Here is a 25,368-nt window from a genome sequence, read left to right on the forward strand (position 1 = left end):
ATACCTAAAACAACTACCAAGCCCCTCTACAGCATTGATTTCTCCCTAAATATTATTGATTTCCTTCAAACTAATTGGCATCTGCAAGAGTAAATGGGAAACATGGAAACATCATGAGAGGTTGAGCAGCTCTTCATGATTCAAGTATCTCCCAGTCTGTGAAGACAGGAAACATTTGGCTGCTTTAATTAGCACTGATATTCTTGCCAAAGGCCAAAGACCTGATTCTATCTAACCTGCTGCCCGAGTGTCTCTTTAATCATAGGGCTTCAACCATATGTTGGAAGATCAATGTATGAAGGCATTAAAAGAGCATTTATTCCATAAACATCTTACTGACAAACTGGCATGTGAAGAATGCGAACATACAAATCTGCCTTGCACTGAGTCAGATCACTGGTCTATCGTGCCAGGGCTAATTACTCTGAATGGCAGGAGCTGTCCAAGGTATCGAACTGAGATCTTTTCTAGACCTGCTACCTACAAATCTTCTGAGATGATACCGGAAGCCTTCTGTGCACACAGCAAATGCAGTACCACGGAATTCTATCTACTTCCCAAATATCTAAAGTACAACGCTGCTTGTTCTGTGGATAGGAAACAATAACCTGCTAGGAAAGCAATTGCAGCATGGTCAGATCCAGCAGAGCTTCCTCTTATCTGTACCCTGTTATAGTCTGCAAATAACCAAACTTGAAGCCGACTGTCTCAGGGGACACGACAAAACGTTTGCTTATTGTTGTCCTCAACAATAAGCAAACATTTTGTCATGTCACTTCTTTTGCAGGAGGAGAGCCAATTCGTTCCCCATGCAGCTCAAAATACATTGGGATCTGATTTCTTGTAAAAGAATACACCATTCTTGAAACTCTTGGTTTTTATTATTATTTACGTACATCAGATTTTTGTTTGTGAGTGCTGAATACAATTGCCAGTATAAACTATGAAGCTCATGCATGAGTAGATGAGGAGAACGGCAACATGTTCAAAGGCATATTGCAGACCATGGCCTGGATTTGGTGTTTTATACCAACTGGACTGATGGGAGACACAGATCACTGGTGAGAGTATAGTTCACCATGGCTTTGCCAATCTCCCTGGTCTATTCTTCAAACCCCAATCAACTCCAAGAATAGGGAGCTGCTGGGTATGATTCAGGATAGATGGGTCATTCTACTTCACTCATTTTCACATATTTGATTCATAAGCCCATTATGTTTAGCTGTAATTGCTTTAAAAAAAAACCATATGGAAAAATCTCTGCAACATTCAGCTTCATTATGTAGAGGGTGACTTGAAAGAGCAGGAGACCCAAACAGTTTTTTGTTTAGCTAGGCAAAGTGCAGAACAAGAATTTGTTGTTGTTGTTGTTGTTAAGGTTTCCATGTTGTAAGCAAATTATGTGGCTAAACGGGAGCTTATCAGAAAAGGAAAGCGGGAGCCTTTGTGTATTCATGAAGCAAAGCAATTTCACTACATTTGCCTCTTCTAACAAGAAACTTTCCTGTTTTACAACAGAAATATTCTGCAGTGTCTCTCTGCAACATATCTACTGAGGTCCTAAAAGTCATCAATGCAACAGAGGAGCTCATAGCAGAATCTACAGGTCCTTGTGATTTTGCGGCAGATGTGTCTGACAAAGGCAAAGGAGAGTTCCCTCTAGGTGCAGACCCTATCAGACTTGATGAGCAGCTCTCAACACTGGAAGAAAATGTAAGAGTGACAAAAGACTTCATGTTCTATCTGTGCGTGCTGTGGGTAGTCCTGCTTAGACTACACTTGTGGGAAAAGAGAGCCATTGGTTTTGAATGGCAATTGTGTATACACAAAAGCCAAGCAAACTAAAAAACAAAAGCCCTGTTTAGATGTTCTGAATCAGAGCAAAGCCAACATACAAGGAGGAACAAGCACACTAACTCTGCCCCCGTGTCCCCGTTCTTATGGCTATCCCTGTGAGATTTAGAATCAGGGTTCTAAAATGCATCTGATAGCATAAGAATGGGATAGCAACAGACACAGAGCAACAGACACAGAGCTGAGGGTATAGGACATAATAATAATAATAATAATAATAATAATAATAATAATAATAATATCATCTCTCCCTCTGTGTGAATCACTTCTTTCATGTTTACTTCTCTCTGATTCAGGATAACACATTTATGCAGTAGTAGTAGAGTTGAAAGGGACTCGGATGGCGTTGTGGGTTAAACCACAGCCTAGGGTTTGCCGATCAGAAGGTTGGTGGTTCGAATCCCCGCAACGGATGAGCTCCCGTTGCTTGGTCCCAGCTCCTGCCAACCTATCAGTTCGAAAGCACGTCAAAGTGCAAGTAGATAAATAGGTACCGCTACAGCAGGAAGGTAAACGGTGTTTTCATGCGCTGCTCTGGTTTGCCAGAAGCGGCTTAGTCATGTTTGCCACATGACCTGGAAGCTGTACGCTGGCTCCCTTGGCCAATAACGTGAGATGAGCGCCGCAACCCCAGAGTCGGTCACGACTGGACCTAATGGTCAGGGGTCCCTTTACCTTTAGTAGAGTTGAAGCCAGGCTTGGATGAGCTGTTGGGGCATTTTCCATAGTCAAGGAGAGATGAATGAGGTCTCGAACCAAAGCATGGAACAAGTAGATTAGCGAAGAAAATCAAGCACACATGTACACTCTCTAAGGTTAACTTACAAACGGAGCACGTCTGTGAATTTTCACTAGTCCTCATTAATATTCCAAAATCAATCCAAGCATATTGTTTGTTAAATCTGAATGTTCATCTTTTATTCATCCATTTCTGTGTTGAGCTCCTCTGGGGACAAAATGAATGTAAAATCACTTGGAGGGGGGGGAAAGCATTTTTTTTAAAGGGCTGTATCCTTTGAGCTGAGACTTGTCATGTTGAAGATAGCCTCATGATCACACACAGACTCACCACTGTAGTTACATGAATGTAAACAAATTTGGAGCCATTGGCTTGGATCCAAGTATCCCACTGTGTGAGTGAAGAGCACACCTGCTTCTTTGGGGGGGTGGACTCACAATCTCCCCCACCGACAAGAGTCCTCTTGTGTTCCCCTGAAATGCTGGCTCTGGAACCACTTGGTAATACAGGACCTGGGGCTGCAGAAGAGGAAAATCAGTTCTCCCTTTCCCCAATTGCATGAGCGAAAGTGCCTCTTGCTTGTACAGTAGGATCTTTGGCCAAAGCCATGTTTTGCAGACACCTGGCATCCCAAATTGCAATGTTTGTAATTATGCATTTGTCTCTAAAGAACCTCTGCCAGGCTGTCAGTGTTTTGCAGAAGGGAGGAAATTTAGGTTTGCTTAATTAAAGTGGCTTAAAGCACAGCAAATCCACTTTAAAGAAAAAAAGAAAAGAAACTGCCTTTTGCACTTCCAAACGTGATGGGGAAACACATTAAAATGTGGAATGAATGAATGAATGATTAATGCAGTGTTGGTCAGTAGTGGTCAGTGGGGCAGCAGTAGGAACCTCAGGCCCTAGTACTTGAAGAGGCCCCAAAGCTGTAGACTGACCTAACTGGATTCTGGCACATGTACTGCTTAGGTCTACCTAACAGCCGGCAGTGTGTATGGCTTGGAGAGTCAGCTCAATGACCTTGAGGATGCAGCACGCAGAATTAACAGCATTAGTTCAGAATCAGAGCTGGCTGACCTGGAAGACCAAGTGGCAACAGCAGCAGCACAGGTTCATCATGCAGAACTTCAGGTGAGATGAACAGCTAGCTCCCCAGTTCGTACCTGCCAGATAATTTACTATTCTTTCATTGTGTTAAACATTGTGAGATGGACTCAGCTACATTCATCACAATACTGTATATAAAGCCCTTAGCAACTTGCAAGCATTTTGCTTGCAAGATCTTCTTTCCCCATACATTCCCACTCGACCATTTCAATCTGTGGAACTGGCACTGCTACTTCAATGCCACATAATACTCATTCCACATTTGTAAGAAATCCATCCTTTAGTGTGGCACCATGGGACTCCCTGCTTTTTGACACCAGGAAGGCATCTTCCTACAAAAATCATTTCTGTTTGAACAAGTCTACCCAGATAATGTGTTTTCATCTGTTTTCAGCTTATTGCTGATTTTTATTATTGTTTGAATGTTTCAGATATCTGCTTTCAACTTTTTTAGTGATTTTATTGTTGTATTCTTTTTGCGGACCATTTTTAGGGTTTTTACAATCAAGCGGTGAAATGCAAATAAATAATGTAAATGTGTGGTTTCTTTTAAAGATTTCAGATATAGAGAGCAGAATTTCAGCACTAACAGTGGCAGGCTTGAATGTAGCTCCATGTGTTCATCTGACTAGGAAACATGACCAACAGCAAACAAACCAGGTGAGACAAGTTAAACCAGCAGCCACCCCACAGATCCAACCAGACCTGTGTAGTGAAGCAGGCACACATCTGTATGGCCAAAGCTGGTATAGATGCCCACTGAAGTGTGTGTCAACATCTGCAGCATAATGCTCACCTTGTCCTCATTAAGCTCGCCAAGTGTCTGTTAAGGGGGATGGATGTCCCTGGTCCACTGTGGTCCAGACTACTCGCCCTTACATTTGACCAGCTTTATGTAGCCAGAGTTGGACTGGAGCCAGTATTGGTTCCCTGTGACGTGCTAATTATATACTAATAAACTGTGGAGCTTTTTCCATCCCGTAGATGCACACGATAGACACATCAAGACAGCAGAGACGAAAGCTTCCAGCTCCACCAGTGACAGGTACTGAAAAAACAGTGGAAAATAACAGTATGCTTATTTTGATTCTGTAGTACATATTGACTTCCCCTGCACTCGAGCTCAGGCTTTGGCAGATTGAGCGGATAAGACCAAGAATGGGTCCAAACGGTCAAGAAGGCTGTTTCTGCACATGCTGTTAGAGGGGAGTGATGGGCAGGTGAGGCCTGTCAACCTGGGAAGATAGGCCACCCAGAGAAGGAAAACTCTGATCCGAAACCTCTGCTGCTTTGTGGGGTATCCTCAGGAGAAGAAAAGGCTAAACCCTGCACAGATCCAGAATGGAGTCCCTGAGATGGTTGGATGGCACCTTTGTATGCCTCCTTCCAGCATCTCCTGCAGCCAAGCTGGTGCCAAACACATTGCTCTGCTTCCCTTTGGACTACATCAGTGAGGCTGAGAGGGGGGTCTTGTCTGAGCAGCCCAGGAACTCCAGACACTCTGCCCTGGCTTGCACCCCAGGGAGGTCACTTCAGTGCTGCTAACACAGTGGTTTGACTTCACCCCCAGGGGTACACTCCATTGTCTCTCAAGAAAGATGGGTGCCAACATCAACAGCCAATATGACCAATTTAGGAACAATGGGAAATTATACTATGAGTTGTTGTTTAGTCGTGTCCGACTCTTCGTGACCCCTCTTCATAACATCACTATGAGTAGTGATGTTAAATTCTCGAGAATAATCTTTTGGAGAATATTCTGGAGAATATTCTCAATTAATGTGAATATTAGAGAATTTTCATTTGAAATAAGAGAATATTCATTTTAATGCATTGAAAATGATACAATTTTAATGCATTGAAAATGATATAATTTTAATGCATTGAAAATGATATAATTAGTTAATATACATGTTTATTCATGGGTAAACTTGTTCAGATGGCAACCAAAAACTGTACAGATACTGTTATGCAATGGGGCAATGCAGTGAATTCACATTCGTTTATTTTTGCACCAAACCATTCTAAGGTGGTGGCCCCAGTGATTGTCATGTTAAGCTTTGGTATAAGGAAACTCAGTAGTTAAATCATATTCTTCCATTAGAACATGTACATATAGGACAAGTCAAAAAATAAAATTGGCATTTTAAGGTTTGATACAAGTAAATTCAGTAATAGGCTATCTTGTGTTTCTTAGAGTTCTGACCCTTATAACTGTTTTGGTGACTAAAACACAGCTTGATTAACAAAGCTATATGCATACGTATAATAAAGAAGCCATTAACATTTATTATCATTAAATGATAATACCTGTTTCAGTATGTCAGTCTCTGGTAAATGACACCTTGTACCAGGTGAATGGCAGTGCAAAAACTAGTTACTGGCACGAAATAAAAATATAGAAACGTCAACTGTTTAAATCAAGGCCACCTCACATGCTGTTACACATAAATGTATTTTCCTGAGTATAAGACTACTTTTTAACCCAGGAAAATCTTCTCAAAAGTCGGGGATCGTCTTATACGCCGGGTCGTATTTCTTATACAGCGAGTATATCCCAAACTCTATATTTTAACTGGAAAAGTTGGGGGTCGTCTTATACGCCCAGTCGTCTTATATGGGTACTTGTATAGTACGCCCAGTCGAATATACGGGTACTTGTATAGGCCTAGGTACTTCAAGTGTATAAAGCATTAAAGCTACTTTCTGTTGTTGTTTTTTTTAAAAAAAAAACACTGGCCAAGGAAGAATACGGTCACACCAAAATAGAAAAAAGGCTATTACATATAGTTGAAATGCATACAAATACAAATGTTCATCAAATTAAATGAATAGCATTCTTAAAATAATAATAATAATAATAATAATAATAATAATAATAATAATAATAATAATAATAATATGTTTTCTGTGGCTCACATTTCAGAACTGCCAATGGCGAATGACACAATGCCCAGTAATGTAACTGGGTCAAAAAAAAAATCATTATTCATTACTTGCACTGGCAAGTATTCTCGAGAATATTCTCCGGAGAATATTCTCACCTCACATCACTAACTATGAGTTTATTATACATGTTAAAATATTGGATATTTAAAAGCCAGATTAAAAACAAATAATCATAACGTTATCAGAAATAAAAATTGCTGCCTTAAAATATTTTCTGTGTACGCTTACCTGGGAGTCTCATGAAATTCACTGCCCCTTCCATCTGAGAATATACTGCACTGCAAATGAATGGAAGTTAGCAGAAACAGTTTTATTTTAGAAAAGCATTTTAGAAACAATTTTGAGAGCGTAGGTTGCCAGCTACATTCCCCACCCTAATTTCCCCATTTTTCCCCATATCTGGGTGGAGATGGGACAGGATTTTTTTGTCATTAAAGCTGAATGAAATTGATATTAACCATCTTTTGCCATTTCTTCTTGAGGGTCATACAACAAGCATGTCATTTGTATTAATTATTTGCATATGCACTATAACTGTATAGCACATTCTAAACATACCTGCCCCTCCTCTAATAATTCTGGGCAGAGTTACAGTTCCTAGCAACCCGTAACAAACTACAGTGCTCAGAATTCCTCAAGGGAAAGAACCTTCTTTGAATGTGCTTCAGATGTACACAGCCTAAGAAATACTTGGTTGAAAGACTCTTTCTACCACCGCCAAAATTTCCTACTTCAGAGGGAAGCCTGGGAAATGACACGGTGCACTTTCAGCAAGAGATAACGGCACAGGAAAGAGGTAGTGTCGTCTCATGATTGGAAGACATACTGCAACCTTTGCAGTATCTGAAGAAGTGTGCATGCACACGAAAGCTCATACCAAAATAAAAACTTAGTTGGTCTTTAAGGTGCTGCTGGAAGGATTTTTTTTATTTTGTTTCGACTACGTCAGACCAACACGGCTACCTACCTGTAACTGCAACCTTCGCAGACGGCCTCGGTCCAGTATACCTGAAGGAGTGTCTCCACCCCCATCGTTCTGCGCAGACACTGAGGTCCAGTGCCAAGGGCCTTCTGGCGGTTCCCGCACTGTGAGAAGCCAAGTTACAGGGAACCAGGCAGAGGGCCTTCTCAGTAGCGGCACCCGCCCTGTGGAATGCCCTCCCACCAGATGTCAAAGAGAAAAACAACTACCAGACTTTTAGAAGACATCTGAAGGCAGCCCTGTTTAGGGAAGCTTTTAATGTTTAATAGACTATTGTATTTTAATATTGTGTTGGAAGCCGCCCAGAGTGGTTGGGGAAACCCAGCCAGATGGGTGGGGTATAAATAATAAATTATTATTATTATTATTATTATTATTATTATTATTATTATTATTATTGGGTGCATTCCAGATATGATGGACTACAACTCCCACCATCCATCATCACTGACTACCACTTGATGGAGCTGATAGGCACTACAGTCATATAAACATCTGGAGGCCACCAGGTTGAGAATGGCTCATACTGCATCTGCCAGATTTGAATCTTGCCCCCCTTCTCTTGTAGGAGCTTAGCTACACATGTTGCCTCCTCCATCATTTTCTTGAATTTATGCAGAACGCTGGTGATGACTCTTTTTTTAGGTGAAGACATGGACGCATCTCCGGTTACACCTGTTAGAACATTCAACAGGAATTTCATACTCCAAGGATCTCTTACGCAGAGAACAAAAAAGGAGAGGAAAAGCACTGCCAAGGATAAGAAGGTAAGTACTAAGCAGAAGCTTACAGAGCATCCTGAAGCATAGGAAGCCGGCACAAGTTGATGGTGGTTTAAGTTACCCCAGTTCCAAACTCTGTTCAGGAGTGAGGTTATGGCCAGCTGATCCAGAATGAGCTTGGCAGGAGGAAAACAAGCCTTTAAAATACAGTCTGGCTTACACCACCCCGTTTGCCAGTATAACTTCTTCCGGGTTGCCAGGTCTTATGACTGAGTGGAAAGAGGTTTGGAGTAGATGTCGGACTCTACTCACCCTCCACAACACCCCTTTGGGGGCTTATGCCAACGTAAGTTGCTTGAGGGGAGCCAGCGTAGACCTGAGGTAGCCCAAGGTCCACCTCTTCCAAACTCATCCCACTGGTTCTTGGGTTTGCTGTTTCTCTCCCAAAACCTAGATCTTAAGAGGAAAAAAACCCCAAACGTTCAAACTTCATCGCAAGTTTTGAATTCTAAAATCCATTTACCAATGAAATGTACTGAATCAAGCAGGAACTTCATGCTGTGACTCAAAAAAACACGTGTATTTTTAATGCCATCATTTTTGTGATATGTCAACCAGGTAATAAAATGACTTCAAAATCGCAGTTTCTAAATTAAAGATTTTCAAACCTCAAAGCCAAAATTGAGTTTTAGAAATGAGCAACATGTTAAGCCTAAATTACAATTTTTGTTCAGTTTTGAGACCTTTGGAATAACCCTTTCGCCATTGTGGACTTTGGATCATTGAGCCTGTAAATAGTCTGATCCCATGAGTTAAATAATTGCCTTTTAGAAGTTTGGCTATATATTAATTTGTTATCAAATTTAATGTTTCTTTAATTCTGTGTTTTCCATTTCAGGAACCAACAATAGGGTCTGCTGTAATGTACTAGAATTCTAGAATTCTACTGCCAATAACACACTGCCTGAGGCTACACACTCGAGTGCCTTTATATAACAGCCATTGTATACATCCAATAAAAAAATGGACCCTCAAGAACCCACAATGCCTCAGTAATAGGGCTTTGCTTGGATACCTCACTGAGAAAGCTGTTCAAGTCTTCAGCATTGTGGTCTGCTGTTGGAAGCTCTGCCTTAAAGTTCTCATGAGACTCCAAAAAGGATGTCGAGTTTCATATAAGCAAGGCTCCATGTTTTAAGATGCACTCCCCCCCCCCTCCCCACATTGTCAACTGTTCTAAAATACGTTGTCTTTAAAATACAGTATGTTTTGTATTCCTAATTCATCCGTTAATGTCAGCCAAAATCCCACGTGTAGGTCAAGGAAAAACTCAAGCCATCCACCCCGTCATCCAGATTTGCTGGGACCTTACTGTTCACACAGTCATAGTCATGTATGTATTGTTGAGCAATAAGAGGAACTCCAAAAGTAACTGGGTAATCATAAAGCAAATGCTGGAAAGGGATGGCCACTGGGGAGCTTAAATGGGAGGGAAAGCATTTTTCCGTTTGTGATCTGTGCTTGCCTTCCATGAGTGTTCTAAGAGGAAGATAATGGGTGCTTCCAGATACGAGCTTTAAAAATCTAAAAGGTGGCTCAGATTCATTTTTTTATGTGCACACTATTGTCAAATTAGCTTCCGTTTCCCCCTGGTTATGGACATCTGTTGCTATCCAGTTATTAGCCATGCACAGAGCTTGATAGAATGCATCTGTGCTGGGCCTTTTATGTCCCTGCCATCAAACCCCCCTCCCCCACTACAGTTCCATTCTGAGTATATGTGCAGGTACTTGTGTGCATCCATTTTTTAAAAACATCACCAGAAGTGCTATTACCAGCCTTTATTTATCTTAATTCACAACAGGAAACAGAGGTTTGTACTTTCTTTTTTGGGGTGGGCAGGAATCAATTTCCATAAATTTGTTTTTTCAATAATTATAATAATAATACTGAGGTCTTCTGCAAGAGTGATACTTAGCTAAATCGATCCACTGTTTGATTTGGATGCGGCAGTATCCAAAACAATTAATACTGTAATACTTTGCAGACCCCTGTAACCATAAGCGGCATAAACAAACAGGCCCCCATCCAAAAGAACATCAGCAACAAAGAACTGAAATGCTCATCAAAAGACCTCTGTATTAAAATTGTGTGTTGAGTCAGTAATTCCCTGCATGCACTATTTGAAGATCTTGAGAGAGCAGCTCCTCCAAACTGGGCTGTTGAAATTCGGACATGCCTTCCGCATATGGCACACTCGTATTGTTTGGGCCATGGCCACCAGAAACGAAATAGCTAGGCATAGGTGCCAAGTTCCGGATTGAAAAATCCAGGATCAGCAGCGCCACGGCATCGGAAGTCACTTCTACGCACTTCCAGACATGCGTAGAAGTGACTTCTGGCGCTGCAGACATTTTGGAAATGGGCACAGCGGCATCAGAAGTCGCCTCTATGCATGTCCGGAAGTGCGTAGAAGCGACTTCCGGTGCCGGCGCGGCACCAGAAGAACATGGCAGCCGGCAGGAGCTCCGTAATCCGGATATTTTGCCATTCGGGACACCTGCGGGAAACGGTAAGAAAATACAGGGGTTTCCCGGGGAAAGCGGGGTACTTGGCAGCTATGTGGCTAGGTTGTGCTCATGTGAGGAGCACACTCAGAGGTAGGAGTGTGGTGGTAGAGAGGCTGTTTACCAAATCACCAACTCACACCTAACAAACCACTTGCCCCCAAACTGGGCTAAAGAACTTTCACACCAGCAATGGCTGTGCATGTGCATTGAGGTATTTTACCTTCCATGTTAAAGGAAATCTGTGGGGGGTGGGATGTAGAAAAAGGTATGGACTGGTATTTTGATGACGACCGTCAGGCAGATGCTGGGCAAACCTTGTGTGCATGAGCAGCCCTGATTCCACAATAAATTCCTATCTCGAAGCACCCTATATTTGCTTCTTAAGTGAACTTCCCACTGGATGAATGATAAATATCTCCCATCCTCAACAAAAGGCATGTGCAGCTGAAATCAGTCCTAGTCTTTCCACTGCTAGAACTGGTCTCAAGAGTCTGTAACTTCAGAGTCTTTCCTAGAATATAAGATTCAGATGAATGCACATTCGCTTCACCTTCAGTTACAAAAGTGAGCTAGCCATAAAGTGTAGGTGATCACCCTAATATGGGAATATATATATATAGGTACTTTTAGAAGTGTGTATTTGCAGTTTAATGATCAGATTTTGATAGTCCCTTTCTTGAAAGTCTGACTCCTTTCTTCCCACCAAAGTGTGCGGAAGGGGCTTTTGGAATCACTGGTCCTTTTCAGAAAGTTCTAATTTCGATGGATGGTTCTGTTTCAGGACTTTCAACCCCCCACAATCTAGACAAGTGAAGTCCATCAATCAGTCTGTACTGCTTACTATGTGCTCAGTATGGCTGACTTGGCTGGCAAAGACTGGTGCTGGGCCAGAATTAGTGGCTTTAGCGGTTGATTCGGTTGAGTATGTGAGCTAAAATCCAGGCAGCAACACTGGGTACATTAGAATACGTCTGAACAGCAAATAGGTTTGTTGCTGCAAGCCCTACTGTGGTCAGGACACTGTGTACAAGATTGCAGCCTTGTGCTCTTTCTCTGATAATCTTCGTACAACTAGCAACCCAGGTTTTATGCGACAAATGCTAACACGTTAGAACCCCCACTTCACTCAGAAGCATGCATTAAAAGGCTAGGCTTAATGCCTTTACCACTCTTTAATTGTAAGAATAGAAGACTGGTTAAAACAGATTCTGGTTGCAATCCCAGGGAGTATGTCCTACTGAGCTTAATGTCACTTATTGCTGAGTAAACAGGTTTAGGATTGCACTACACAAGTGCGTACCTGCAACAATGTTAGTTTCATTACTTTTGTTTGGGTTTGTGTATTCCTAGGCCCTTATCTAAAATTCCTATCCACATTCACTCCCTTTTTTAAAATGCTGCAGACAAAATGATGCTATTATATACATGCATGAAATTCTTACTAAGTTTTATAAAAACTTGACTGTTCAGATGGCAGGGATATTTTCTGCAGTATATAAAAAACATCCATATAGTATATGATCAGATAAACTAAGCTACTTAACTGAAGTAGGTTGTCTGATACAATTTGTGTCGGTTTCCATTCACACCACTCTTTCTGTACTTGTCCAAGATACATTCCTAGATTCTTGTTTCTGCAGGTCTGTGTGTGTTAATGAAATGTCAATAATGATGGCTGGTCTACATAATTGTCCAATGATATTATTAGCTACTATTGTGTATGTAATATTCAATCCAACATGACTAATTTTAATAGATAACTCTTTGACTTTTGTTCTGTTGGTGTGATATAAACAAAACTGAGTTTGGAATAGAATGTTTTCCATAAGAGGCATGAGAAGCAACTGCTGTGTTCAAATGTTAAACTATTCAGTCATCTTTGACAAAAATGTGTACTTGTAGACATTGCAAAAAAAAAAAAGACAAATCCCTGCCTGCTGTATGGCATTTCGATTTTTACAAAGGTTTACCTGTGCCAAATGTGCAAAGATTTAATTTACCGTTTTAAAGAAAACCATAAAATGTATATGTTATAGCACACAAATAATTATTTTGTCATCCAGTGAGTTCAATCCTTAGTGTCAATATTTATATTTAGATTTTTTTTTATAAATGAAGAATATTTTAATGGTTAAGATAATATGATTCAGTCTGAGTGGAACTTAATGCTTGCCTTGTTGTTGTTATCTGCATTTTTGCCGGGAATTATTGTGAAGAGAAATGATATGAGAGTAAAACAAATGATTTATGGAAAAATACGTGCTTTTTAGGGGCCCTGATTGATACAGAAAACATGTAGTGTACTCAGTATGTTTGGATTTCTATACATATAAATATATATATTATATATTGCTGACCAGCTATTACAATACAGTATATGCTCTAGTAGCAGATGAACCTGCTGCTCATACATTCCTATAGTATGTTGGAGGAATGCATTAACCTGAGAACACTTCCAGCCGTGCCCTAAGGAGACGTCCGTCTCAAAGGGAACTAGGCCACAGCCCAATACACTGAGAACTAGTAGAGACTTATACAACGTGCTACCCATCCACATCTTTTTGTTATGTCTCCAGTGGTTCCTCCATTAATCCCAGACTATGGATCTGAGTTTGACAGAACCCCAAATCTCAAGTGGCTCTCCGTATGGGTCTTTCCATCAAGTGAGCCAACTTTTTTTTTAACCTCCTGCCATCCAATTTTCTTAACATTTTGTACACTTGTTGAATGACCGGTTCCATTAACCAACTCCAGTGCATGAGGTATTGCCTTGATTTGCAGCTGCCAATGAGAGCTGCAGGCCACCAGGCTGCCATATTGGTAACAGCCTAAAAGCAGACAAGAGTTCAGATCCCACATCTTGGTTTTTTTTTTTAATAGTGACCATTACATAATGCTTTTATTAATGTTGTTTTCATTCATTACAACATACTGTGAAATATTGCAGGACAGGATGCAGCCGATAACTTTTTATACAACTTATTTCAAGCGCTTATCTTTTTGGTCGAACAATCATAGAATTGTAGAGTTGGAAGGGACCACGAGGGTCCAATGCCCTGCAATGCAGGCATCTTTTGCCCAATGTAAGAGTAAAGTTATCCCAGTTTAGCAAGAGTGACCACTGTGTCCTGTGCATACAAATGGGTGCCCCATTGAGTAAAGTCCCCCTGCATCCAGTTTTTGGTAATGTGCGCATTATGGAACATGCTGTATGGACAGCTCTCATGGTCAGCTCTGAGACTGTTGGTCTCCTGACTAAGGTAAATGCGGTGGAAGATGGGACTGAATTTGTGCTCGCTACACGAATTGGATTCAAGATTTTGAATCTTAAGTACATGCCATTTGCACACGAAATATGTACAGGGCAGCAAATCTAGACCAGGCAAATGAGCATGGGTGTGTAGAAAGGAGATGGCACTTAAAGTGAAAAAAGAAGAGAGTTTGTTTCTGTTAAGTATAATGAGCAGGAAGAAAGTCACCAGCCATCACCATCTGCTTCTAGTGCTGCTTGTTTTTGTAAAGCAGTCAAGATAAGATCCAAGCTGCTCCTCGCGGACCGCAGATTATTCCGACCGAACTTCAGCTGCCTTTTCCCAAACCGGCCAATGGGTCGAACTCCACGCCCCACATACCAAAATGGATCAATCTCAGGACCTGGAATTCAAAGCAGTTGGTGAACCTATCGACCCGTTTATTGGTTAGCAGTGCTTGGCTTAACAATGTAAATCCCCTGGTCTCTTGCAAAACACTCAAAGGTTTCTCACTGTTGACAGAAGGTATATAAAACAAACCCAAGGGAAGAACATGCCTTCAATATTTTTTTTTACCAATAACGCATATCATAAAAGGAATAGTATTGACAAGCATGGCTGAAGTCAAAGGACAGGTGAAATATTCACCATACAACTTGAAATGGAAATCAAGACTGCGCATCGCCATCACAACCCCCGTTTAGTTTGGGGCCTCATGCAGATCAACCCGGGATGATCTGTGGCTGTCCCAGCCCAGATCTGGGCCCCAAACTCAATCAAGATGTTGCAAATTGTTTAATTTATTTGATTTAATTAAGCCCTGCCTGTGCCTCCTCCCTGTGCCACCCGCCTCCACCCACTTTGACACCCCCAGATTACTCCAGGTGAACTCAGTGTGACTTGGGGCTGCCTCAACTAACTCCAGCCCAACCCTAAAGCAACCCACATTGGCCTAATTGGATTCAGGATCTGGAATTCAGCCAGAGTGGTTCCACAATCCTGTTGCTGATAGATGCATTGTGGTCAGGCTGAACAACTTACAGCCCAGACAAGACCACTCTCTCACCTGATTCAATGCAGTTCCCTTGCCTAGCCTACTTGCAGTGCCCATGAGGTGTGTATATTAGCCGTAGTGGCTGAAACAGATCTTCAATGGGGTAGAGAAGGAGGTGAAGAGTCCCACTGTCCTCCATAGGGCTTTCCCCCTCCCTATGACTTGCAAGACCAGAATGAGCGGTGCACAAATAGCAAAGCAAATACAGAAGAAATGGTACAAAATGAGAGAGGAGTTTGCCCAGTTTGCAGCCTGACTACAAGTCACAGCACTCAGCATTGCTTGAAGATGAAATACATAGAGGTCTGGGTATTTTAGGGCTTCTGTATTTTCTTGTTTGATTTTTTTTGTTTAAGGGCTTTGCATTTTGGAGGCCAATACAGAATCTATAGCAGTTTGCTTATTACTTTCTCTGGAAAATACCTAGGATTAGGGACAGATGAATCTTGTCTATTTTGTGTCCATCTCTCTCACACAGACTTTGCTCATAAAGTCAATTACATGTCCACACTAATTTGCAATGTTTACCCCCCCCCCCAAAAAAAACCTTACTCAAATACTTATTTTAACTGCCAAGAACTATATCACAACATTTGGAGAATTCCAACATCTAAGTCCCAATGACATCTGATAACCAACTTCATTACAATGGACGCTGGGGTTGCAAACGTGATCCGTGCGGGATGCACGTTTGCAACCCGCAGCATTCACAACTCGCGTCTGCGTGTCTGCACATGTGCAGGTTATGATTTGGCGCTTATGCACAAAGCACGATTTAGCGCTTCTGTGCATGCACGCACACCAAACCCAGAAGTAACCCGTTCCGATAGTTCCGGGTTCGGTGCAGAGCGCAACCCGAAAGGACATAACCCGCAGCGGTCGTAACATGAGGTATGGCTGTAGTAGCAAAACTGGGCCACCCAAAAGTAAATTTGTTTGGCTATTTTAAAACTCACAATGGCTCAACAGAGATCTGTGAGCTTCCAAAACGTAAGGAATCTTGAGAGCAGTTGAGCCACAGACTGCTGAGAGCATTGGCTGAGAGAAGAGGGGATGCAAAATGAGAAGGAGCTGTTGACCTGGCTCAAACCCTTTTAACAGCTTACGGTAAGTACCCTGGAGGTGGAATTATAGTTGGGCAAAATGCAAGACAGGAAGTTAAAAACTTCCCTTTCCTACACTCCTAATTTAGTTCTGCTAGCGTCATTCTGACATTTCACACAGACCTAACATGACCTTTGAAATTTGATTTTCTTGATTTAAAAAAAACACAGTATAGCATAAAAGCAAAAGAATAAGAGTAAGAATCATAGCTTTCAACCCTCCCTTTTTTGCGGGAAACTCCGTTATTCCAAGCCACAGCTGTCAACTTTCCCTTTTTTGCTGGAAATTCCCTTATTCCAGCGCCGTTTCCCGCTGCTATCCTGGATTGTTAGATATACCATAGACTGCCCCCGGGACAGGTGAGGCTGCTGATCCCTTATTTTCAAATCCGAAAGTTGGCAGCTCTGGTAAGAATATGAAAAGCAGAGAAGTTGCTACTCACTTCGGTTGTCAATCTGGTGGTTAAAGTAGCTTCTTTGGCCGGAAGTGAAACTGACTGAAAGAATCAGCACCAAGATGTAGACTGTAATCAGTTTTGATGATTTGGGCCAAGGACAAAATTGATAGGGAGGAAACCCCAGTGCAAGACCACACATGATGAGATGGCTCTAGAAACCTGAGGCATAAACAAGGAAAAGAAAGAATAAGGAGAAATATACCAGCTTTCAACAAATTGTAATGCATCATTGAGAAGGAGGGAAGTCACCAACTGGCAATTGATGGCTGCACGCAAAGCTTAAAAGGCTTAAACAGAACCAAACAGTCCGTATTTGTGAACTAATTCACTCATCAATACATGTAACATAGTGTGCTACAACATTATTAAGGGCTAGCCCTGCTCTCTCAGCGGAGGCATTGCCAACTGTTGTGGTCCTGTGTAACTGACCCTTCTCCTTTCTTCGTTGCTGGAACTACTATCCAGCTGAAGAACTCGACGTATAAATGCCTTCTCCTTCAGTTTAATTGCCCTAATCCCACTCTCATCTTGGTTTACTAGATCCTCTGGGTTTGACCACGCATCTGCTTGTCCCAAATTGAGAAAGCACAGGTCTAAGCAAGGTTTCTGCGCTTTCTAGGCATGGGTCTGAGTGGTTCTGCCATCCCCCACCACTTTCCCAAGTGCTAAACTGGAACAAACGGCAACCTGCGAGAAACCCGATTGCCATTTGTTCCGATTCAGCGCTAAAGAGGAGGTATTCCCAGGGCAAAGCAGTGGAACAAATGGCGGTGTGGCTAAGCCCATAGCAGCTGGTGGCATCCCTATGGACAACGAAAGATGTACCCAGTCAGTGCAATGGGGCCCAGAGGAGCATTGCCATGTGGATTTATTTATGCTGGTCACACCATACATTGAAAGCCCTCTTTTACACTGTAGCAGCTATTGCTTTCCACAAAGAATAATAAGAACTGTGGTTTGTTAAGGGTGCTGAGAATTGTGCTGTGAGGGGTCTCCAAACAACTCCCAACATCCTTAGCAAACAGAAACACACAAAGTTTCAAAGTTTCCACGTGGAATCCATTATTTTCATTGTTTACTAGCTGGCCCTGCCACGCATTGCTGTGGCTCAGTATGTTAAATGGAGTCCCCCTTCAGACCTCCCTCACCTTCAGAGTCCCCCTGTTTTATGTGTGTTATGTTTACACAGGGACATCCCTGTGACTTCCTCCACCCTGTTCCGACCCATTACCTATCCCGCCCCCTCCCTCCCACCCCCAGCTCATCCCTGTGATTGGGCCCACCCTTTCCCGACCCATGACCTAGCCTCCACGTGGAATCCATTATTTTCATTGTTTATGTCTCTCTGAGAAAAGTGGGGCATGAACAAATAAATATGTACACTTTAAAAAGTTAAATCATGAATGTGTTATTTCTTTGCTGGCTAAATGGAAATACTTACTTTCTTTTTTTTAAAGAAAAACAATTCAGGGTTCAACTACTGCTGAATCAGATCAAGACTATCTAGGTCAAGAATTCTGTTAACAGTCAGATGCCTTCAAAAGCGTACAAGCAGTGGATTTAAGGCAACCATTCCTGTTGCCTGAGGCAAACAAGAAGATAAATTGCTCCCCTCCTTTCCTTGCTCCCCTTCCACCTCATGCCTGCCAATATTTCTCTGATGAAAATAGGGACTTCCTTTTCCATAATAATTTTACTATTTGCACCCCATCCATCTGACTGGGTTCATAAAATCATAGAGTTGGAAGCTACCATGGGGGTCATCTAGTCGAACCCCCTGTAATTCAGGAATCTCAACATACAGCCCCCCATCTGATTTGAAACCAGACCAGACCCTGCTTAGCTTTGCAAATGTGCTGGCATTTTTATTGCTGTGCAAGTCCTGTGGGGATGAACACCTGTTCTACATATGCTCAGAGGCACTCTTATTTCCCCTCATTTCTAGTTGGATTTTTGGTTGGGGGAAAGGGGGGGAAGGAAAGAAAAAGGTATTCATACCTTGGTGCGAGTGCCATGGGTGACAAATAAAAATGGTGACAACACTATAGTGGTGAGTACCGTGGGGGAGGGGAAACCTCACTACGGTACTTATTAATACCATATTTCACACTTTCACCTCATGAAACAGCTCTATGGCTGCCTTCAGATGTCTCCTAAAGGTTGTAGAGTTACTTATCTCCTTGGCTCGGGCGTCGCATAGTTCCATACACTCCAACATTTCTCTAATGAAAATAGGGACGTCCTAAGGAAAAGCAGGACATTCTGGGATCAAATCAGAAACCAGGACAGCTTCTGTAAATCTGGGGCTATACCTGGAAAATAGGACACTTTGGGGTTCTGACACCTCATTCCTCTACAATATGCACTAGCTTCAGGGTTGCTCATGCAAGCATCCCCTCAGTTCCTTACCCCACAATCCTGTGCATGTTTACTCAGAAGTAGTTCCTTGCTGCAACCAGTGGTGTTTACTCCTTAGTAAGTGTGCATAGGATTCCAGTTACTGAAGGACACCAGAAGGCCAGTCCTCCACACTCACCGATTAGCCAGTGGAATGCAAATGCTCCCACTTCTCAAGCTCTTCCCACTTATTTGAGGCAGTGAGTTCGCTGGGACTGTTGCCACCAACAGAACAGGGCACGATCACAAGATCAGACTTTCTGGCTACAAGATTTACACCTGATTGTTTTCAGCAGACTGGGCTGTGCATTTTACTCTTGTCAGCTGTGGGGATCTTTAGTAAATGACTTTTTAAGCCTGCTGGGCGAACCGTGAGCAAGACTTGCTTTGGATATCAGGCCTCAACTATGAATATTGAACTTTTCAGGGGTGGGTGGGGGAATCTACTGCCACACGCAATTACCATGAGGCACAGGCAAATGCCACAGAAAACCAAGAGTGCAAAAATCACCTCTCTGTTTCCGATGTGGGTAAGGTAAAGGACCCCTAGACAATTAAGTCCAGTCAAAGGCAACAATGGGGTTGCAGCACTCATCTTGCTTTCAGGTTGAGGGAGCCGGTGTTTGTCCACAGACAGCTTTCCGGATCATGTGGCCAACATGACTAAACCGCTTCTGGCGCAATGGGACACCGTGATGGAAACCAGAGCGCACGGATACACCGTTTACCTTCCCACTGCTGCAGTACCTATTTATCCACTTGCACTGGCGTGCTTTCGAACTGCTAGGTTGGCAGGAGCTGGGACAGAGCAACTGGAGCTCACCCCATCATGCGGATTCGAACCACCGACCTCCTGATCGGCAAGCCCCAGAGGCTCAGTGGTTTAGACCACAGTGCCACCCGCTGTGGCTTATTCCTTATCAGTGGAATTTAGGAATAAGCCATTCAGTGAGGAGGCATCACATTTTAAGGGTGGGATCCTATACACACTTACTCAAAAGTAAATACCATGTGACTAGCTGCCTGAAGAGCTCCATTAAGATCGAAAAGGTAGGGTAAAATTATGAATAAGGCTGCTATCCTAAACACACTTATTAGCAAATAAAGTTCACTGCTTGCAGTGAGATGCATGGTATTGCACAGCACATAAACCTTATAGCTGCTTGGGCTATAAAAAATAATATACACTCACAAAATCAAATAACTGGGAAGAAAATATTTGTTTATACAGGTAGACCTGCAGGAAAGGGAGACCACCACAAAAAGGGGGGGAGGAGGAAAATGAGAGAAAAAAGGTCTAGCTTGGCTGCCTTCATACCTGCCCACAACAAATAACATGGTTTAGACTTCTTTCTTTCTATTTAGTCTGCCTCAAAGGACAGAAGCTTTTCTGCTGCTTTCTCTCTCCCTCCCAGGAACCCAGAGAAGAGGAATGGGCAAAGCGAGAGCACTCCACACCCCCTTCAAGCCCCCACTTACCTGCTTCCTCAGGGGCTGCTCAACAGGTGACCAATGCTCCAAGCCAACCATAGCTAGACTCTTTATAGATCTGGTTGTGGGGAGGGGAAGAGGGGAAATGGATGAGGACACGTCAGCTGCATCGATGAGCAACATTTAAATACAGGGGCATGCATTCTAGTAGTGCTGTTTTAAGAGCAGATCAAGAGGCTAGCTGGAAGTGGTGTTGACAAAGTACGTGTTGGGAGCACTTTATTAGCAAGGAACAGTCAACTTTGGCAAAGTCCTCAGCCACCACCGCCCAGAAAGGGGCAGCAAGATAGTAGGGGATGAGTTATCCTTCTGCTCCACTGATCTTTTCAGAGCAAGAATGCTGTCCATTGCTCCCAGTTAATGTCCAGTAGTGTGGATTAATTTTTTTTACATAGTTTATTTGTTCAAGAAATGTATTAGCTGCCTTTCAGCCAAAGCTCTTGGTTCGGAGCAGCTTTTTAAAACAAATATTTCTATTTTCTTAAGGGTTACACTTATCTTCCAAGGAGCTTGAGGTGGTGTACATGGTTCTCCCCCTCCCCATTTCATTCTCACAACAACCCTGCAAGGTAGGGTAGGCTGAGAGGCAATATGCCAGGCAGGAGATACTCCCAGTTCTTCCCAGAGATGCCAAATGCTGAACCTGGGACCTTCTGCAGACAAAGCAGGTGTCCTGCCATTGATGTATTCCCCTTCCCTCTTTCTCAACCCACCTGTGACAATTGCTCACAGCTCACCCTTAGCAATGGGGCAGCAACTGGCTATGTTCCACTTCCATAACTTAAGAAAAGAATCATTCTCAAGTTGTCGAGTGTGTGCTTTAAAAATGGAAAGCATAATGCTGGTGGTCAACAAAAGAGGTTTAAAGACTGTCTCAAGGCAAATCTTTAAAAAAATGTAGTATAAACACTGACAACTGGGAAACACTTGCCTGCGAGCGCTCCAGTTGGAAAACAGTCTTTACCAAAGGTGTCATGGGCTTTGAAGACACTCAAACTCAGGACGCAAGGGAGAAACGTGCTAAGAGGAAGGCAGGCTTGGCAAATCCACATCATGATCAACTCCCGCCCGGAAACCAATGTCCTCACTGTGGAAGGATGTGTGGATCCAGAATTGGCCTCCACAGTCACTTACGGACTCATTGTTGAAACCGTGTTTATGGAAGACAATCTTACTCAGCTACGAGTGATGGCCAAAGAAGAAGAAGAAGAAGATTTAAGGAAGCCGTCACCAAACATGGTGAGTTTGCCTAATTGATGAGCCATCATCTCCCTTCAAAGACTGAGAGTCACAATGCTGCTTTCTGAAGATGACTGAGTCAATAATGCATATCAGCTATGTCTTCTCCGTTTCTTCCCTTCAGAACATTTTCTTTTGTACTTCAGGAACAAAAGGGTGAACATTTGCGACTCAATATTTAGACACAGCAGCCTTGTTAATTGCATACCCAGGCACACATGAAGGGAAAAGCTACATATTGCTCAGCAACTGTGTAAAGTAGCTGCAAAGCTCCCCTCTCCTTTCTAAAGCACTCTCAGAAGAGGACAGTTTGCATCAAAGAAGGAACTGCTTAAACCTGCCCTTCCAGGCACTGTCCCCCAAAGAGACTTTGTTACATACAGTGCCTCTTGTACCACTCTCAAAAAAGTTTCAGTAAATATCCCCTCAAAAATCCACAGTAAAGTAAAGTGGGGGGTGTATGGACTCTTAGACCTTTAAAATATGCCCTTGCGCATCCCCAGCACAGGAAAAGACCCCATGTTTGGTAAAACCAAGGTTTACATACAAATCCTTCAAAGACCAGGTTTCTTACATCAGTCAGAAAGGTGGCACATGCAGTAAAACTTAGTTTAGTTCCAAAGTGTGAAAGTTCCTAAGTTATTGGTGTAGGAACACAAGAATGGCTTGTGAGAGCCATGCGGCTGAGCTGGAGCAACCAGCTTAGCCTCTTCACACGCTGAGTTCATCAGGTAGACTGAAGGGAGCAAAGGCATGGTTACCTTCTTCCCAAGTGAGCTAAGCCTGGCAGGACAACTTACTCCATGGTATTAACCCCTTCATGCATCAATTAGACTTCAGCATGTTGGTTATATGAGGATGGCTACCCCACAGATTTCCTGCCAACCTCTCAGTTCGAAAGCACATCAAAGTGCAAGTAGATAAATAGGTAGCGCTACAGCGGGAAGGTAAACGGCGTTTCCGTGCACTTCTCTGGTTCGCCAGAAGCGGCTTAGTCATGCTCTGGGGTTGCGGCGCTCATCTCGCGTTATTGGCCGAGGGAGCCGGCATACAACTTCCAGGTCATGTGGCCAGCATGACAAAGCCGCTTCTGGCGAACCAAAGCAGCACATGGAAAGGCCGTTTACCTTCCCGCTGTAGCGGTCCCTATTTATCTACTTGCACTTTGACGTGCTTTCGAACTGATAGGTTGGCAGGAGCTGGGACCGAGCAACGGGAGCTCACCCCGTTGCAGGGATTCGGACCGCCAACCTTCTGATCGGCAAGCCCTAGGCTCTGTGGTTTAACCCACAGCGCCACCCGCGTCCCTAGGCTACTCTTACTCCAGCCCAATGAGCCCAGAGGAACGGGCTTCAGGAGAAAGCAGAGAACATAGGAGAGAGTTGGAAGCCGTGGCAAAGGGCAGGAAGAGGAGAAAATATTCCTCAGTAGGAACTAGACCCCAGAAACACCCCTTTGCTTCTTCCAAGGAAGTAAAGCTGACACAGATACCTTGGTTTATTCATGTTCACATTTCCCTGCTGCATGCACTTCATTCAATGGGTGCCATAAAAAACACAGAGGGCTAAAAAAAGGCAAGCTTTTTGTCTCCATTGACGTACTGTGTTGTACTGAGACGCACAAAGTGGGTTTTTTCTAAAGCACTACTTCAGGTTGGAGGCTGTGACTTTTATAGCTTTCTCTTCGTGATTGGAATGCTAACACTGCAGTCTCATCACTGTCAGGCTGAATGGACAAAATGACTGGCCTGATTACTATTTCTTTCCTAAAAGAAAGAAAGCAGACTGGTCATGAGCTAGTTGCTGTTAATTGCTGGAGTTCTCAGAATTAGCAGACTTGACAACTGTTTGTAGCCTTTCCTAGGTTTCCTGCCACAACTCCCGAGTTCTAGCCAATCTGGATGTAATGGCATCTCTGGAAGAAATAGGTTTGGTCCATTTGGTAAAGCCAGAAAAATCCCCTTCACTTCTCGTAGTGTCTTCTTTGCACATACACGATATGAAATTCTTTAGCTAATAACTCCGTCAACCAACCAACTAATCATTTATTGGCCTGATCATTGTTGTTGTTGTTGTTGTTTAGTCATTTAGTCATGTCCGACTCTTCGTGACCCCATGGACCATAACATGCCAGGCACTCCTGTCTTCCACTGTCTCCCACAGTTTGGTCAAACTCATGTTCGTGGCTTCGAAAACACTGTCCAACCATCTCGTCCTCTGTCGTCCCCTTCTCCTTGTGCCCTCCATCTTTCCCAGCATCGGGGTCTTTTCCAGGGAGTCTTCTCTTCTCATGAGGTGGCCAAAGTATTGGAGCCTCAGCTTCAGGATCTGTCCTTCCAGTGAGCACTCAGGGCTGATTTCCTTCAGAATGGATAGGTTTGATCTTCTTGCAGCCCATGGGACTCTCAAGAGTCTCCTCCAGCACCATAATTCAAAAGCATCAATTCTTCGGCGATCAGCCTTCTTTATGGTCTTTATTGGCTTGATCATAGTACTTAACAAAACACAAACAAAGGCCTACACTACAGTCTTCAGTTGTCCCCAAAACACAAGTAAAATAAAACCATACAATGGGTGGTATTCATCTAAATTATTGCATGAGCAGAATGAGTTCCACTTGCCAAGTGCCCTTTCGCAAGTGGAACTCATTCTGCTTATACAATAATTTAGATGAATACCACCCATCCCCATATCAGTTTCAGAGGGTTGGGGGACGACGACGACCCAGAACAGTTTTAGGGGGCACGGAGGAGGAGAGGAGAGACGGAAAAGTTGAATTATGCAGTTGTGCTGATGGGACGATCTCCTTAGCACTACTTGAATACAACCCAAATAAATGGCCAGCTGTCTTTATAACAACGTCATATACGGTATGTGCATAAAGCGAAACCTACATAGGTTCTCCACCACAAAGTCATACCATTTTCCCCTGTAGTTACCCTACCAGCTGACCTCAAGGTTACAACGTCCAGCCTATTCTATATACCGGTATATATATCTATTTTAAAAAATAAAAATTCCTTGTCTCACCAATGCCTGCTTTTTGTATCATCTTGACCGATGAAGAGTTCTGGAGAACGTGAAAGTTTGACACAATTTCCTGACTCTCCAATAAATACAAATAAATTTTCCTCCGCCAAATGCGAAGAACAAAGAGGCAAGCTACTCTTCCTCGGAGGAAAAGGAACTGTGTTACTAAAGGAGGACAGCTGGATCTGCAGCAGATTCATAATCCAACTGTGGGTGGTTTGTAGTGCCCTTTCCCAACCCAGGCTTGTCTCATCATTTCATATCCTGTATTCAGTTGCCTTACTTTTTACAACATTGTTTTCAAGACATATTTTCACACTGGGAGCCGAAGAATCGTAAAGGGGGGAAAACATCTCAAATGTCATCTGATCCAATTCCCTGCCGATGCGGAAAATTCACTACTGTGATGTCCCTTCCAGCCTCTGC

The 25,368-nt window shown here is 43.0% G+C and overlaps 1 protein-coding gene across 4 annotated transcripts in view; it reads left to right on the forward strand.

Moving 5' to 3' along the window:
* Positions 1 to 13,276, forward strand: part of MYRIP (myosin VIIA and Rab interacting protein) — a 156,869-nt gene extending 143,593 nt beyond the window's left edge. For 3 of the 4 annotated variants that reach the window (XM_035130389.3, XM_088653660.1, XM_035130391.3), the window contains 6 exons: positions 1,519 to 1,713; positions 3,560 to 3,721; positions 4,253 to 4,357; positions 4,682 to 4,742; positions 8,274 to 8,395; positions 9,249 to 13,276. In XM_035130389.3, coding sequence (XP_034986280.1) covers positions 1,519 to 1,713; positions 3,560 to 3,721; positions 4,253 to 4,357; positions 4,682 to 4,742; positions 8,274 to 8,395; positions 9,249 to 9,281 — 678 coding nt within the window. In that variant the 3' untranslated portion in view covers positions 9,282 to 13,276. Of the gene's footprint in view, positions 1 to 1,518; positions 1,714 to 3,559; positions 3,722 to 4,252; positions 4,358 to 4,681; positions 4,743 to 8,273; positions 9,221 to 9,248 lie in introns of those variants that run through there. The other variant, XM_035130386.3, reaches the window with a different exon arrangement.
* Positions 13,277 to 25,368: the final 12,092 nt, after the last annotated feature.

This window comes from Zootoca vivipara, chromosome 11, assembly GCF_965207765.1.
Source record: "Zootoca vivipara chromosome 11, rZooViv2.hap1.1, whole genome shotgun sequence".
In the NCBI taxonomy this organism is placed as follows: Eukaryota; Metazoa; Chordata; class Lepidosauria; order Squamata; family Lacertidae; genus Zootoca; species Zootoca vivipara.